General features: G+C 46.5%; 1 protein-coding gene across 1 annotated transcript in view; it reads left to right on the forward strand.

Moving 5' to 3' along the window:
• LOC139452090 (nucleolar complex protein 3 homolog) overlaps positions 1–15,524 on the forward strand; it is a 41,656-nt gene that overhangs the window by 21,819 nt on the left and 4,313 nt on the right. The window contains exons 10-15 of the mRNA XM_071233403.1: positions 5,610–5,729; positions 6,286–6,366; positions 7,569–7,669; positions 9,738–9,810; positions 13,412–13,547; positions 14,790–14,860. Coding sequence (XP_071089504.1) covers positions 5,610–5,729; positions 6,286–6,366; positions 7,569–7,669; positions 9,738–9,810; positions 13,412–13,547; positions 14,790–14,860 — 582 coding nt within the window. The remainder of the gene's footprint in view (positions 1–5,609; positions 5,730–6,285; positions 6,367–7,568; positions 7,670–9,737; positions 9,811–13,411; positions 13,548–14,789; positions 14,861–15,524) is intronic.

Below are 15,524 nucleotides of genomic sequence, written 5' to 3' on the forward strand. Positions count from 1 at the left end.
TACCGATGTTGGCCCTCTCCACAGGTGAACTCTTTTTCACCGCCATTCCTGGCGTGCTGGAGGTGCAGATGGGGGTCCCTTTCCATCAGAGAGTGGAGCCAGTGCATACAGGCCTGGGAATAGTTTCTCTTGGGTTGGTAGCCTTGAGGTGGAAGAATGGCGATGGTATTGGGTTTCAGGTCGTGTTTTCGGAAGGATTTCATGGTGAACGCAGCAGCTGTCATCACTTCCACAAAGGGATCCATGCCCACCGAGTGGATGGCGTTCTGTCGGAAGTCGGCGCATCCCCGTCTCAAAATGTCCACATCGCTCTGGCAGTAAGCTAAAAGTTCTTCTTGTAAGTCGAACAAGGCTCCTTCTTGCACTTTTTGGGTATGCCACTGGAGGAAGGCTGAGCGTTCCGCGGGAGACATGCCATCGGGATCGTACGTGACGGCTGGTGGATAGGGACCTCTGTAGGTCTGATTGACTCTCGTATTGAAAAAGTGTGGAAAGTACCCTTTCTTCATTTCTTTCAGCCCAAAGCTCTTGGGAAAGGCTTTCAGGGGGTAAGGGATGAAATTTAAGCTGTCTTCGAAACACAGCCGTCCCAGGGTCATCTGCAAAATTTGTTGGCCATGTCGAATCTTGGTGGGGAGTGTCACCAGGAGGGGGGACAGGCCCTTCAGGATTAAATGTAAATCATAGGATCGTGCATTGTGGGCCATCACATAAATGCGATCCTCCTTCGGGACTGTATGGCACGAGGTGTTCTTGTTCTTTGGCTTCTTTGTATTCTTCACTTCCATGACCTCTTCCACCTCCTCCACCTCTTCCGTCTCCTCCGCCTCCTGCTGGGGTGATGCATGCCGTTGACGTTTGGTAGCGTCCTTTCTTGAGGGGTGCCATCCCGTTTTCTTTTTTTCCCCAGGGGGACTGTTGTCCCCTTGCGTGTGCTGTCCTCCTCTTCCTCCGGGTTGGGCTTCTTCTTGGGTATTTCACACAACGTGGTCAACCACACACACACATCATGTCGCGTGGTGGGCCCTCGAAACACGATCTCACGGCTGGGACCATACCCTTCTTCTCTCCATGGGCAGTGTTCGCACAAGTTCTTGCTCACTTCACTGATGCATCGTCCACATCCTAGTTGCACCACGCACAAATTTGGAATGTGCTCCCCCGTGTCTTGCATGCATTCAAAATCGTAGAAGACGTATTGGACGTCGTCTCGTACGTGATGTTGTTCCTCTTCCCCCTCCTTCTCCGTTTCCTCTCCCCCCTCCCCCTCCCCCTCCTCCTCCTCCACCTCGTTTTCTTCACGGAGAGGCGTCATGTAACAGCGATGGTCTGGGGTCATGGGTTCTCGGCACACCAAGCAGGGATGTTCTTCGTCGAAGCACTCGTGGTGAACCATGGGGGTCTCCAAGACGCGGACCAGCTGAAAACAGTTCGGGCACCTGTGAATCGATTGACAGGCGCTGGGTTTTCCCTCTGACGGTGACTGGAGATGTCGGGTGTAACACGTTGGATTGGGGAACCAACCTTGACATGTCAAGCAAGGGATCCCGAGCTCTTCCTGGGGTCCGCAATAGCTAGAGTAGAAGCAGCGGTGACAGCGGTATTCCTTGGTGCAGGGATGGGTTTCGGGATGGTCGTAACGTTTGTCGCAGCGTTCGCAGTAATGGTTAGAGCCATAAAAAGCGGACATGGAAGTGATGACATCGTAGTGCTGATCATGATGGTATAGATGCAGCACCGTGGCGTGAGGTGGAGCCTCATCACACTTGTACAACAGTCTCTGACCCACCTCTTGACTGTAGACTTTCAGTTGATAATGCAGGAGGGTCAAGGCCCGTCCCACGCGTGCGAGGTCGTCCAGCCCCCGACAGGGACCTTCAGGCAGGCCAAGGCGTCGAAACAAGGCCCGTGCCCGTAGGCCTTGAACGTCGACGCGATTCGTTCTCGTCAGTCTCACTAACTGGGCTTTCCATGCTGGGGTCAGAGGATGGGGTTTGTGGGCATAATGCTGTGCCACCACCAGGGCCCGTGCCAAACAGGATTGATCTTCGTTCTTGATCCGTACGATGCACCTTTTGCGTGTTAAAAAAGCTTCGAGTCCAATCACGTTTTTCACCCGGGGAGCACCACTGCCCGATCCTAACCTGTCGGGATCTGCGACGTGTACTAAAGTCACATCCATGGTGGCATCGATGTTCAGGTCTTTGTTGGACTGTTGGACTTTTTCCACGGCCTGCAAAATATCTGGCCCATGGAGATCTTCAAAACGTCGAAAGGGAATCCGTATGGGGGTGTTCAAAGCGGGATGATCGATACCTAGACCAATACGATCTCCCTTCTGACCTGACATCTGTTCATAAAAGTCATCGATCACCCTGTCAAATAAAGCTGGCAGTTCCAGGGGGACGCGTTCCGGTGGTACGGTGTCCAAGTAGTCTGGGTTGAAAGTCAAACGATAGGTATGATTAGCAGTTCTTAACCGTCTGGAGCGGGTGGTATCTTTCCTCTCCAAACGATAGGGCGCACTTTGGTTGCTCGTCATGATAGCGATGTGTGTCTGATGAACGCCTGTACTCTAAGAGGGTCTGAACGTCTGATGGATGGACAACCCTTCCCCAAAACAGGATCGAAATCGGACCAATCCGAAGCCTGGATTGTCGACCAATCAGAAGACAGCCTCGACCAATCAGAACACAGCACCCGACCCGAGTTGTGCTTTCTCTCCCATGGTAAAATCCATTTCCTATGGAAAAGAAACACAGGGGTCGGGTCGTTTTGGAAAACCGAGGTGCAGGCCAGGCCCCGGAACGAACCAATCGGTGCGTTGCGTTTTGGGCCAACCAGGAAGCAGCCCATTTCGATCCGGTTCTTCCCCCATAAAACAAGAGTGGATTCGAATGGGTCAGTGTCACTTGTAAAATTGATGTGATAAAATCAAGAATGGCTGAAACAAAGAAGAGTGGTACGACGACGACGACGCGTGGCGAAGATGTGGGAATGGATGGTACAGATACTCGTGGATGTTGGAGTAAGAGTCATGCCGAGGAGGCGGTGTCACTGCTCAGTCAAACACCATCGCACTATTATCTGCGCTTTGAAAGAAGGCTCGCTTCGTTTGAGACGTGGCCCACGCAAATGTATCAGACTGCTGAAGAGATGGCTCATGCGGGCTTTGTCTACACTCAGGGTGCCGATGGTGTGTGCTGTTTCCAATGTGGTGTGCGGCTGAGACAATGGGCACCCCACGACAATCCTTGGGCGGCACATCACAAGTGGTCCCCAGACTGCGATTACCTCAAGCTAACCGGGCTGGTGAAACACCAGAAGCAACTACAACTACACTATCTCTGCGAAGAGAAACAGAGGTACACGAATGACGTAGCAGAGCCGGCTGCCTAGGAGGACGACGTTTCCCGTGTCCTGCGTTCCCGTTCAAGTTCCCGTTCAAGTTCCCGTTCCAGTTCCCCGTTCAAGTTCCCGTTCCAGTTCCCGTTCAAGTTCCCGTTTGTCTACTGCTGTTGTTGTGGATGGTTCAATCTGTTTCCGCTTCCTGTTTCCTACAAGCTTTTCTTTTTTTTGGACCCTACAAGTGGTGTCACGGTGGTCACCCTGATGACATACCCAGATGGTATACCCAGATGACAGCAAGTACCCCTTCGACGATCCTTGTCTTGTCATAAGCTTGGACATGATGATTCTTCTTGGACAGCAGCAGAAAAGTTTTCTTCTTTCCCAAAACGGCCCTTTTCAGGGCCACCCATCTCACCCAAAAGACAACTTTCTACCTTTGCTTTGCCAAACAATGACAATCCAAAACAAAGAACCCACACCCTCCCCTAGGCCTCTTGGAGGCACACGTCTAAAAATAAAATAAATAGATATAAATATAAATATATAAATAGAGACACGTGGTACACTACGTGTGCATGGAGACACGAGTCAAACATCACGTGTGCATGAAAACACGTGTTGCAGTACGTCTGTCGACTTACACGGGTGTCAACACCTCGGTATCCTTAAATAATCATAATAATAATAATTTGAAGACACACACACACAGGGCACCACGTTTTGCCTGACCACACGCTATTCTATGCATCAACGTCAACGTCTGTTTGAAGACATACCCACACACACACACACACATACCCACACACACACACGCACACATGACATTCCGATTGGCATGGGAGTGACACACACGTACATCACGTAGGCATTCCCACGTTCATGTCTACCTATGAAGGTCCACCTTCCTTTAGCATTCAGACGATCGTCTACCTCAAAAAAATACCAAGGCTACCCAAGAAGAAAAAAACCGGATCGAAAACGGACCAATCCGAAGCCTGGGTTGTCGACCAATCAGAAGCGGCGCTCGGACCAGGTGGGGCTCTGATTGGTCGAACCGGGGTTGTGCTTTCTCTCCCATGGTAAAATCCATTTCCTATGGAAAAGAAACACAGGGTCGGTCCGTTTTGGAAAACCGAGGTGCTGACCAGGCCCCGGAACGAACCAATCGGGGGGCGCGGCCTGGCGAACCAACCAGGAGGGAGGATGTCAGTACCTCTCCTATAAAACAACAGTGGATTCGAGTGGGTCAGTGTCACTTGTAAAATTGATTCGAAAAATCAAGAATGGCTGAAAACTGGGATCTGGAGCTAGCCTCAGTGGTGCACCCTTTGCCACTGTGCAAAGGGTGTCGGTCGGAGTTGGAGAAGAAAGAAGCAGTACCGCCATTGCCATTGCCTCCACCATGGCAATGCGGTACATGCCAAGGGGGCCTGCCTGTGTACGCCCTTGGCACAAGGGCACGGGATGGAACATTTCAATGTGTGTACTGTAAGACCATCCTCAAGGACACCTACGTGCGTCGGTTAACGCACACCAGTAGGTGTCCTGTCAGACGTCAAATGAAAGTCCACCCGTGCCTTTACACCATGGCGTGCACATGCATGTAAATATCAAAACGGCCCTTTTCAGGGCCACCCATCTCTCCCGAAAGACAACTTTCCTCCTTTGCTTTGACGACCCTCCCACCCACCCACCCACACCATGAACCCGTCTCCTCCTCCTTTCCTTCCTCCCTCCCTCCCTTCACCACCACCACCCCTGGAGGCGCGCGCCACCGGACACGGAAGCGCCACCCTCTTGGAGGCGCGCGCCTCCGGACACGGAAGCGACGCCCTCTTGGAGGCGCGCGCCTCCGGACACGGAAGCGACGCCCTCTTGGAGGCGCACGCCACCGAACACGGAAGCGACGCCCTCTTGGAGGCGCACGCCACCGGAAACGGAAGCGACGCCATCTTGGATGCACACGCGCAGAGTCCCATCATGCACTGCGCAGGTCACGTGACCGGAAGTGACGTCACAGAGGATGTGCCGCCATCTTGGTTCCAGAATCCTGAGTGGTTCCATAATCCTGAGGTGGTTCTATACCGAGGTACTTAACTACTTGTGACACATGTTTGTGTATTTGATGAACAATTTGTGTGATAAATGTTTGTGTATTTGATGAACAATTTGTGTGATAAATGTTTGTGTATTTGATGGACAGTATGTGTGACAAATGTTTGTGTATTTGATGGAAAGTGACTTTTATTGCTGTGTAGGTACTGGACACACTTTTAGCTCTCAAGATAAGAGAGGTCGACTTGTCCACATTTGGGGAAAATCAGAAAGTCGAGAGGCGGAAAGAACAACTACAGAGATTGTCAAAGAAAGAAAAGAAGGTTTGTTAGGTTAGATTTATTCAACATGGATGTGGTCATTTAAAATATTCGCTGTGCAGAGTTGCATCCCTGGAGCACGCCAGAAACCTATGATTGTGGGTTCGAACCCTAGTTCGCCCAGATTATGTTTCTAGGTTTTGTCAGCACCATACCCGTGCTCTTGTGTTTCATTGAAGTGGTAAAAGTCTGAGACCTGCATCACTTCTGGCTTTCCTCCTACATTAAGCTGATATGCCACGATATAACTGGAATACTGTTAAAATACTGTTAAACCCAACTCACTCACTCACTCACACACTCTCTGTGTAGAGGCGACTTGTATTTCACTGAAATCAGGACTAATGGAGAGGAAGAGGCTTTTATGTTTTGCTTTACATTGTTGCATTAAAGTTGATCTTCGATATTCAAAGCGCTCTAAATTGTAGAAAATAAGACCTTATAAGAATCTCAATTTTGAACAAAACAACGATTGTTTCCAACTTTGCTTGCCAAAGGCACTTAGTTTGGAGTCAGAGATAGATCCAAGGTGTTTCTAGGCTACAGCTCAATGTTTCAGAGGAAGAAAGCGATGGACAAGATCAATCAGGAGCTGCAGGAGGTCCAGGCCACAGAAGACAAGAAGAAGAAGCTGAAACTGGTAAGTAGGGAGGGGGGATGTGGGGATGTGAATAGGAGGGGAGATGTTGTGAGGTGAATAGGGAGGGGAGATGTTGGTGAGGTGAATAGTGAGGGGGGATGTTGGTGAGGTGAATAGGGAGGGGGGATGTTGGTGAGGTGAATAGTGAGGAGAGTTGTTGATGAGGTGAATAGTGAGGGGAGTTGTTGATGAGGTGAATAGTGAGGGAAGATGTTGATGAGGTGAATAGTGAGGAGAGTTGTTGATGAGGTGAATAGGGAGGGGAGATGTTGATGAGGTGAATAGTGAGGAGAGTTGTTGATGAGGTGAATAGTGAGGGGAGATGTTGGTGAGGTGAATAGTGATGGGAGATGTTGGTGAGGTGAATAGGGAGGGGGTATGTTGGTGAGGTGAATAGGGAGGGGAGATGTTGGTGAGGTGAATAGTGAGGAGAGTTGTTGATGAGGTGAATAGTGAGGGGAGATGTTGGTGAGGTGAATAGGGAGGGGAGATGTTGGTGAGGTGAATAGTGAGGAGAGTTGTTGATGAGGTGAATAGTGATGGGAGATGTTGGTGAGGTGAATAGTGAGGGAAGATGTTGATGAGGTGAATAGTGAGGGGAGATGTTGATGAGGTGAATAGTGAGGGGAGATGTTGGTGAGGTGAATAGTGAGGGGAGATGTTGATGAGGTGAATAGTGAGGAGAGTTGTTGATGAGGTGAATAGGGAGGGGAGATGTTGGTGAGGTGAATAGTGAGGGGAGATGTTGGTGAGGTGAATAGTGAGGAGAGTTGTTGATGAGGTGAATAGGGAGGGGAGATGTTGGTGAGGTGAATAGTGAGGGGAGATGTTGGTGAGGTGAATAGTGAGGAGAGTTGTTGATGAGGTGAATAGTGAGGGGAGATGTTGGTGAGGTGAATAGTGAGGGGAGATGTTGGTGAGGTGAATAGCGAGGGGAGATGTTGGTGGGATAAAAAGGGGAGGTGTTTGTTGTGCGAAAAGGGAGGGGAGATAGAGGTTGGTGGGGTGGAGATAGTTTCATGTAGCGGTGCGAGGATTCAGTTAAGATAAATAATTTTACTTTGTGCAGTGCTTTGAGTTTAGGAAGTTCAGACATATGTGGACTGATTCGCTTTTCTTGACAACATGGCAAAGCAGTTTTCTGTATCAAGCAAACATTTCAGTCCCCGCCTCTGTCAGTGTTTGTGACTTTCTTGTTACAGCACACAGAGATTATCCATGCAGTGTTTGTGACCTACTTCCGGATCCTGAAGAATGCCACGCAGTCTGTGCTCCTGCCATCAGTCCTAGAGGGACTGGCCAGGTAGGACCATTATTATGTCAGGTTATACAGGTGGGTTGTGATAACAGTGTTTGGAATCGGTTGATATGGATTTTTCGGTGGCACAGCAACTGATGACAAGTCATGACTGAATGTACACAATCTGAGAAACATCTTTTCACAGTATTCTTCATCACCCATCGATGAAAACAGTTAATTGGAGCATCACAATTAGATACATATCTCTGTCTTTAAACTAGTACTCCCTTGGGAGATTACAATCCAAGCTGCCTGTGAGGAGCTAGAAGGTTAACAGTCACATCTGACTGGGTATCCATTCACTGCTGTACATACTTCTGTCCTGTGTCCTGCATGAGTTGCCGTGTCTGGTAAACATGTGTCCACTGTGTTTTACATGCACTTCCATCATGTCCTGTTGTATGTGACGAATGCATATAGTCCTTCCTTTGAAGTTTACCGTCACTATCTCGCGAACTGGCAAGTGATGACACCATTGTCGATTTAGAGCACCATGATGGGGTATTTGCAGTATGATATAAGAGTGTTTACTTTTCTCACAAACTTAACTTTTCCTGCTTGACACATGGTCTAGATTCCATATATCAGAAGTGTAACATTACAAAGAGTGAGTGAGTGAGTATGGTTTTACGCCGCTTTGCGCAATATTCCAGCAATATCACGGCGGGGGACACCAGAAATGGGCTTGCCGCTTCACATATTGTACCCGTGTCGGGAATCAAACCCAGGCCTTCGGCGTGACAAGCAAATGCTTTTACCACTAGGCTACCCCACCGCCCCTGAAATAACAAAGAAAGCATGTTTATATGCATGATATGAGCTAGGTCAGGTCAACCAACGAAGATATTAACATGATAAAGGTTCCAAGTTTTGCTTCACAAATGATCTTTTGAACGTAAATGGGCACTTTCCTATTTTCACCACTTCTGCTGTTGCTCTATTTTGCAATGAGCTGGTTTTGCTGTAAGGTAATTCTACTTGGTTGCCTGGAACAGAGGTGCCTTACATGTTTGGCAACTGCCATAATTGTGTGATTCACTTTTGCAAACAATGTGTGACCCTGTGACGTGTTGCAGCACGAAATGACATTGTTCAGCGGATGTTTGTTGGAATGTATGTGTTAGGGCTGGGACGAACAACTCGGGTATTCAGGTCGGGTGGGTCCTGAGTAGGAGCCGGGTACCCACAGGAAAACCTGGACCCGTGGTTAGTCATGTAATACATTGTGAAATGACAACAACTCACTATAGCTCAGTGGTTACACTACAAGTCGCTAATGTTCGCATTTCTTTCTGACGATACACACATTCCTTTTGACTTGTATATGTTTGAGGAAAGATAAAGCTTCAGTCAACTTCTGTGTACGCATGATATGATTGTTTGACACATGTATCCAAATAGTTTTGGCCAGGGCTGTGGTAAAACAATTCCCAATCAGACATTTTGTTCCCAACTCTTGAGACCTGCAGTGGGTACCCGGGTAGGGTCGGGTAATAGGGGGTCGGGTACCCGGGTAGGGTCGGGTAACAGGGGGTCGGGTACCCGGGTAGGGTGGGGTAACAGGGGGTCGGGTACCCGGGTAGGGTCGGGTAATAGCGGGTCGGGTACCCGGGTAGGGTCGGGTAATAGGGGGTCGGGTACCCGGGTAGGGTCAGGTAATAGGGGGTCGGGTACCGGGTAGGGTCGGGTAATAGGGGGTCGGGTACCGGGTAGGGTCGGGTAATAGGGGGTCGGGTACCCGGGTAGGGTCGGGTAATAGGGGGTCGGGTACCCGGGTAGGGTCGGGTAATAGGGTGTCGGGTACCCGGGTAGTGTCGGGTAATAGGGGGTCGGGTACCGGGGTAGGGTCGGGTAATAGGGGGTCGGGTACCCGGGTAGGGTCGGGTAATAGGGTGTCGGGTACCCGGGTAGGGTCGGGTAATAGGGTGTCGGGTACCCGGGTAGGGTCGGGTAATAGGGTGTCGGGTACCCGGGTAGGGTCGGGTAATAGGGGGTCGGGTACCGGGGTAGTAAATTTGGACTCGTCCAAGCCCAAGTATGTGTTGTATATGATGTTATTCTTCATCTTCAGGTTCGCACATCTCATCAACATAGAATTCTTTGATGACTTATTCAAGGTGTTTCAGTCCCTCATCACGTCAGGTGTAAGTAAATACTTTCAACACTCACTGTCAGTTTCAACACCCAACCAGTAATATAAGGGTAACGCTATTTTTCAGGGCATTATCATTTGCAGGAGCCTGAGGTCTCCCATTAACTGCCCGACGACAAAGAGCTTCTGCAAATGATAATGCCCTGAAAACTAGCGTTACTGTTATAATAAGTAAAATGGATAGAATTTGTTATTAAATAAAAATAAACAACAATATCGGTTTTGAAACATTTACTGCTATTACCACTCAATGATTGTCACTGACCCACTTTTACAAACATGGAAACGTCATAGAACAAACCAGTTGACGTCACTGATGCACTCCCTATGACGTCACCCAACAATGGCCGTGATAATGGCCCGTCGTCAAGCAATATGAGGGCATTTTCAAGTTACAGTGGCCTGCTCATTTCTGATAACATGCGGGAGGTTTACTGATAATTCTATCCATTTTAGCTATAATGATGAACAACACTGATTTTGGAAAGTGATCACATACATTATTTAATTATATCATAAATTTGGAGTGATACCGTAAATCATGAAATGACAACTTTTGATATCTCCTGTTTTGTTTACCTGAAGTGAGTTTTTTTATGTTTGTTTGTTTGTTGTTTACCACTGCACCATATTCCAGCTGCATGATGGCAGTCTGTATAGTATAAACTGACTGTACAGGAAATATTGCTGACTGTACAGGAATATTGCTGACTTTGCAGGAATATTGCTGACTGTACAGGAAATATTGCTGACTGTACAGGAATATTGCTGACTGTACAGGAATATTGCTGACTGTACAGGAAATATTGCTGACTGTACAGGAATATTGCTGACTTTGCAGGAATATTGCTGACTGTACAGGAAATATTGCTGACTGTACAGGAATATTGCTGACTGTACAGGAATATTGCTGACTGTACAGGAATATTGCTGACTGCACAGGAATATTGCTGAATGTACAAGAATATTGCTGACTTTGCAGGAATATTGCTGACTGCACAGGAATATTGCTGACTTTGCAGGAATATTGCTGACTTTGCAGGAATATTGCTGACTTTGCAGGAATATTGCTGACTTTGCAGGAATATTGCTGACTTTGCAGGAATATTGCTGACTGCACAGGAATATTGCTGACTTTGCAGGAATATTGCTGACTGCACAGGAATATTGCTGACTGCTGGAATATTGCTGACTGTGCAGGAATATTGCTGACTGTACAGGAATATTGCTGACTTTGCAGGAATATTGCTGACTTTGCAGGAATATTGCTGACTGCACAGGAATATTGCTGACTTTGCAGGATTATTGCTGACTTTGCAGGAATATTGCTGACTTTGCAGGAATATTGCTGACTGCACAGGAATATTGCTGACTTTGCAGGAATATTGCTGACTTTGCAGGAATATTGCTGACTTTGCAGGAATATTGCTGACTGCACAGGAATATTGCTGACTGTACAGGAATATTGCTGACTTTGCAGGAATATTGCTGACTTTGCAGGAATATTGCTGACTTTGCAGGAATATTGCTGACTGTGCAGGAATATTGCTGACTTTGCAGGAATATTGCTGATTGTGCAGGAATATTGCTGACTGCAGGAATATTGCTGACTGTACAGGAATATTGCTGACTGCTGGAATATTGCTGACTTTGCAGGAATATTGCTGACTTTGCAGGAATATTGCTGACTTTGCAGGAATATTGCTGACTTTGCAGGAATATTGCTGACTGTGCAGGAATATTGCTGACTGTGCAGGAATATTGCTGACTGTACAGGAATATTGCTGACTGCAGGAATATTGCTGACTTTGCAGGAATATTGCTGACTGTGCAGGAATATTGCTGACTGTGCAGGAATATTGCTGACTTTGCAGGAATATTGCTGACTTTGCAGGAATATTGCTGACTTTGCTGGAATATTGCTGACTGTGCAGGAATATTGCTGACTGTACAGGAATATTGCTGACTTTGCAGGAATATTGCTGACTTTGCAGGAATATTGCTGACTGCACAGGAATATTGCTGACTGTACAGGAATATTGCTGACTTTGCAGGAATATTGCTGACTTTGCAGGAATATTGCTGACTGCACAGGAATATTGCTGACTTTGCAGGAATATTGCTGACTTTGCAGGAATATTGCTGACTTTGCAGGAATATTGCTGACTGCACAGGAATATTGCTGACTGTACAGGAATATTGCTGACTTTGCAGGAATATTGCTGACTTTGCAGGAATATTGCTGACTTTGCAGGAATATTGCTGACTGTGCAGGAATATTGCTGACTTTGCAGGAATATTGCTGATTGTGCAGGAATATTGCTGACTGCAGGAATATTGCTGACTGTACAGGAATATTGCTGACTGCTGGAATATTGCTGACTTTGCAGGAATATTGCTGACTTTGCAGGAATATTGCTGACTTTGCAGGAATATTGCTGACTTTGCAGAAATATTGCTGACTTTGCAGGAATATTGCTGACTGTGCAGGAATATTGCTGACTGTGCAGGAATATTGCTGACTGTACAGGAATATTGCTGACTGCAGGAATATTGCTGACTTTGCAGGAATATTGCTGACTTTGCAGGAATATTGCTGACTGTGCAGGAATATTGCTGACTGTGCAGGAATATTGCTGACTTTGCAGGAATATTGCTGACTTTGCAGGAATATTGCTGACTGTGCAGGAATATTGCTGACTGTGCAGGAATATTGCTGACTGTACAGGAATATTGCTGACTGCTGGAATATTGCTGACTTTGCAGGAATATTGCTGACTTTGCAGGAATATTGCTGACTTTGCAGGAATATTGCTGACTGCACAGGAATATTGCTGACTGTGCAGGAATATTGCTGACTGTACAGGAATATTGCTGACTGCTGGTATATTGCTGACTGTACAGGAATATTGCTGACTGTGCAGGAATATTGCTGACTTTGCAGGAATATTGCTGACTTTGCAGGAATATTGCTGACTGTACAGGAATATTGCTGACTGTGCAGGAATATTGCTGACTTTGCAGGAATATTGCTGACTGTGCAGGAATATTGCTGACTTTGCAGGAATATTGCTGACTTTGCAGGAATATTGCTGACTGTGCAGGAATATTGCTGACTGTGCAGGAATATTGCTGACTGTACAGGAATATTGCTGACTGCACAGGAATATTGCTGACTGTGCAGGAATATTGCTGACTTTGCAGGAATATTGCTGACTGTGCAGGAATATTGCTGACTTTGCAGGAATATTGCTGACTTTGCAGGAATATTGCTGACTGTGCAGGAATATTGCTGACTGCAGGAATATTGCTGACTTTGCAGGAATATTGCTGACTGCACAGGAATATTGCTGACTGTACAAGAATATTGATGACTTTGCAGGAATACTGCTGACTTTGCAGGAATATTGCTGACTGTGCAGGAATATTGCTGACTTCGCAGGAATATTGCTGACTGCACAGGAATATTGCTGACTGTTCAGGAATATTGCTAACTGTACAGGAATATTGCTGACTGTACAGGAATATTGCTGACTGCTGGAATATTGCTGACTGGTGTTAAACACACTCTCACTCCTTGTTTCTCCCTCCAGGACCTGACGTACCGTGAGAGTCTGCACTGTGTCCAGACAGCCTTCACCATACTGACGGGGCAGGGCTCCGCCCTCAACATTGACCCCATGACTTTCTACAAGCAGCTCTACCAGATGCTCTTCAAGGTTCATGCAGGTGTGTTGCTGGTGACCCAAGGGGGGGATAACCATTGTCCCAGGCAGTAAACAGTCAAATGGGGCTAACTTACCATTTCCCAACACCCTTATACACTAGTCACTACTATACACTATTCTATGAGGCTTCGCTAAAGATTAAAGGCGCCGACTGTACACTTTATGAGTTACATCATAATGGACTGATGTCTGGGCACTGTTCAAATTACCTCCCCTGTGATCTAACGTATCATTGAAACATCATTCTTTCATTACTGTCAAGCAAGTTGGTGCATCCACATCAATTGTTGATCAGTAAAATAGTTTCTCCAAACTTGTCGAATAGTTGAATATTATTACCTGGGAAGAAATCTGGAAAGGTTATGTCAGCCATCTCTCATAACCTCGTGTACACCTGTTGCTCAGTGTCAGGCTTTTAGCATCATACTTAAGTCAAACAAAATGGCTGTTGTTGCTCGTCCTCCGTCAGTCCACCATGTTCGTCCCATGGCGATGCCATATCACGCCCTAATCAGGCCGTCGATTCACGTCAGTTACAATGTTAAGTAGTGCAACCAGCTCTGTAAGCACGCTATTGCACGGCTTGGAAACAAAGTTGCAACTTGTATGACAGAAAACACCTCAACTCACTATAACCAGTGACACAATAACCATAGGTTTATGGATAATCACACCCTGAAGGGAGGATAAAATGTGACTTAGTAAAATTATCAATTTTACCGATATTTTATTTTGTTTAAAACCCACTTTTGTCTGTTAATGTCAGGGTGCAGGCAATTAGGTGGAACAGCCTGTCAGTTAGCCTGTTAAGGGATTTTCAATTTCAGGGACAGATTTCATTTTAAACCCATCTCTCATAAAAGACAAGGCTAGTCTTAACTTAGGCATCTTAGAAAAATAATAATGTTTGCTCTACCCAACGCATGGTGTAATAATGTATCGTTTTGCCCTGAACTTTTAGAATGTTGGCATCCTTGTGTTTTAACTACCGGTATTATAGTTCAGGCAAAATTATGCTTTATTATATTACACATGGGGGTAGAGCAAACTTTATTTCTTAAGTCAGTGGACCTGTGAGTAAATTACTATAGACAAATTGGGGCAGTGGGGTAACCTAGTGGTAAAAGCGTTCGCTCGTCACACCAAAGACCTGGGTTCAATTCCCCCACTGTGATATTGCTGGAATATTGCTGAAAGAGGCGTTAATCCACATTCACTAACTCTGTGCCCTCCTCCTCCTCAGGACGCTCAAGTGACGACGTCCCCATCATCCTGGACTGCCTGGACCTTATGATCAGCCGTAGGAGAAAGCAGGTGAGAATCTCGTTACCAGGTATATAGTTGTGATGCATGTCACCACCTTCAGGACACACACATCTGTAACTGTGTGTCAGTCGAGGAAGGGACATTTGTCATTTGTTATGTTGGACGATAAAACTTGAAGCAGGATTCAGACTCTCTAGACTCTATCATGGATATTTAGAATTTTTTTCTTTTCTGTATTCATGGCAACATGTTTGATTTTGACTCTGTCCATAGTGGTGTGTACCTGACAGAAATACAAAGTTCCGAATCCCAATTCCATGGTATTTGTTTTGACAGTTCAATAACTACTTTTGTATCACGGACAGACAGATTAGATAGAAATGCTGTCATCAAGTTGGACTTAAAGTAACTGTCAGATGATTTGTTCTTTTGAATTTCTGATGACTCTTGTTTAACTTACTGTAATGTTTTGTTTTGAAGTTTCACTTGTATTAGTTTGCATATGGAGGAATAGCAAAAACCTGATTTTTTTCTTTTCTTTTTCTTAGGGTACATGTACTAGGATATCCATTGTAACTTGATGATGTAAGACACATGATACTGCCCAAGGGTCCACAGACCTGAGGAGTTTGTTGGTTGTGCATACATCTATGTATCGACAGCATCTCTGTGGAAACGCATGGTTACGGGGCCTGGTTACACAAAGTGATGT

This window comes from Haliotis cracherodii, unplaced genomic scaffold (assembly GCF_022045235.1).
Source record: "Haliotis cracherodii isolate W230 unplaced genomic scaffold, xgHalCrac1.p SCAF_9, whole genome shotgun sequence".
Lineage (NCBI taxonomy): Eukaryota > Metazoa > Mollusca > Gastropoda > Lepetellida > Haliotidae > Haliotis > Haliotis cracherodii.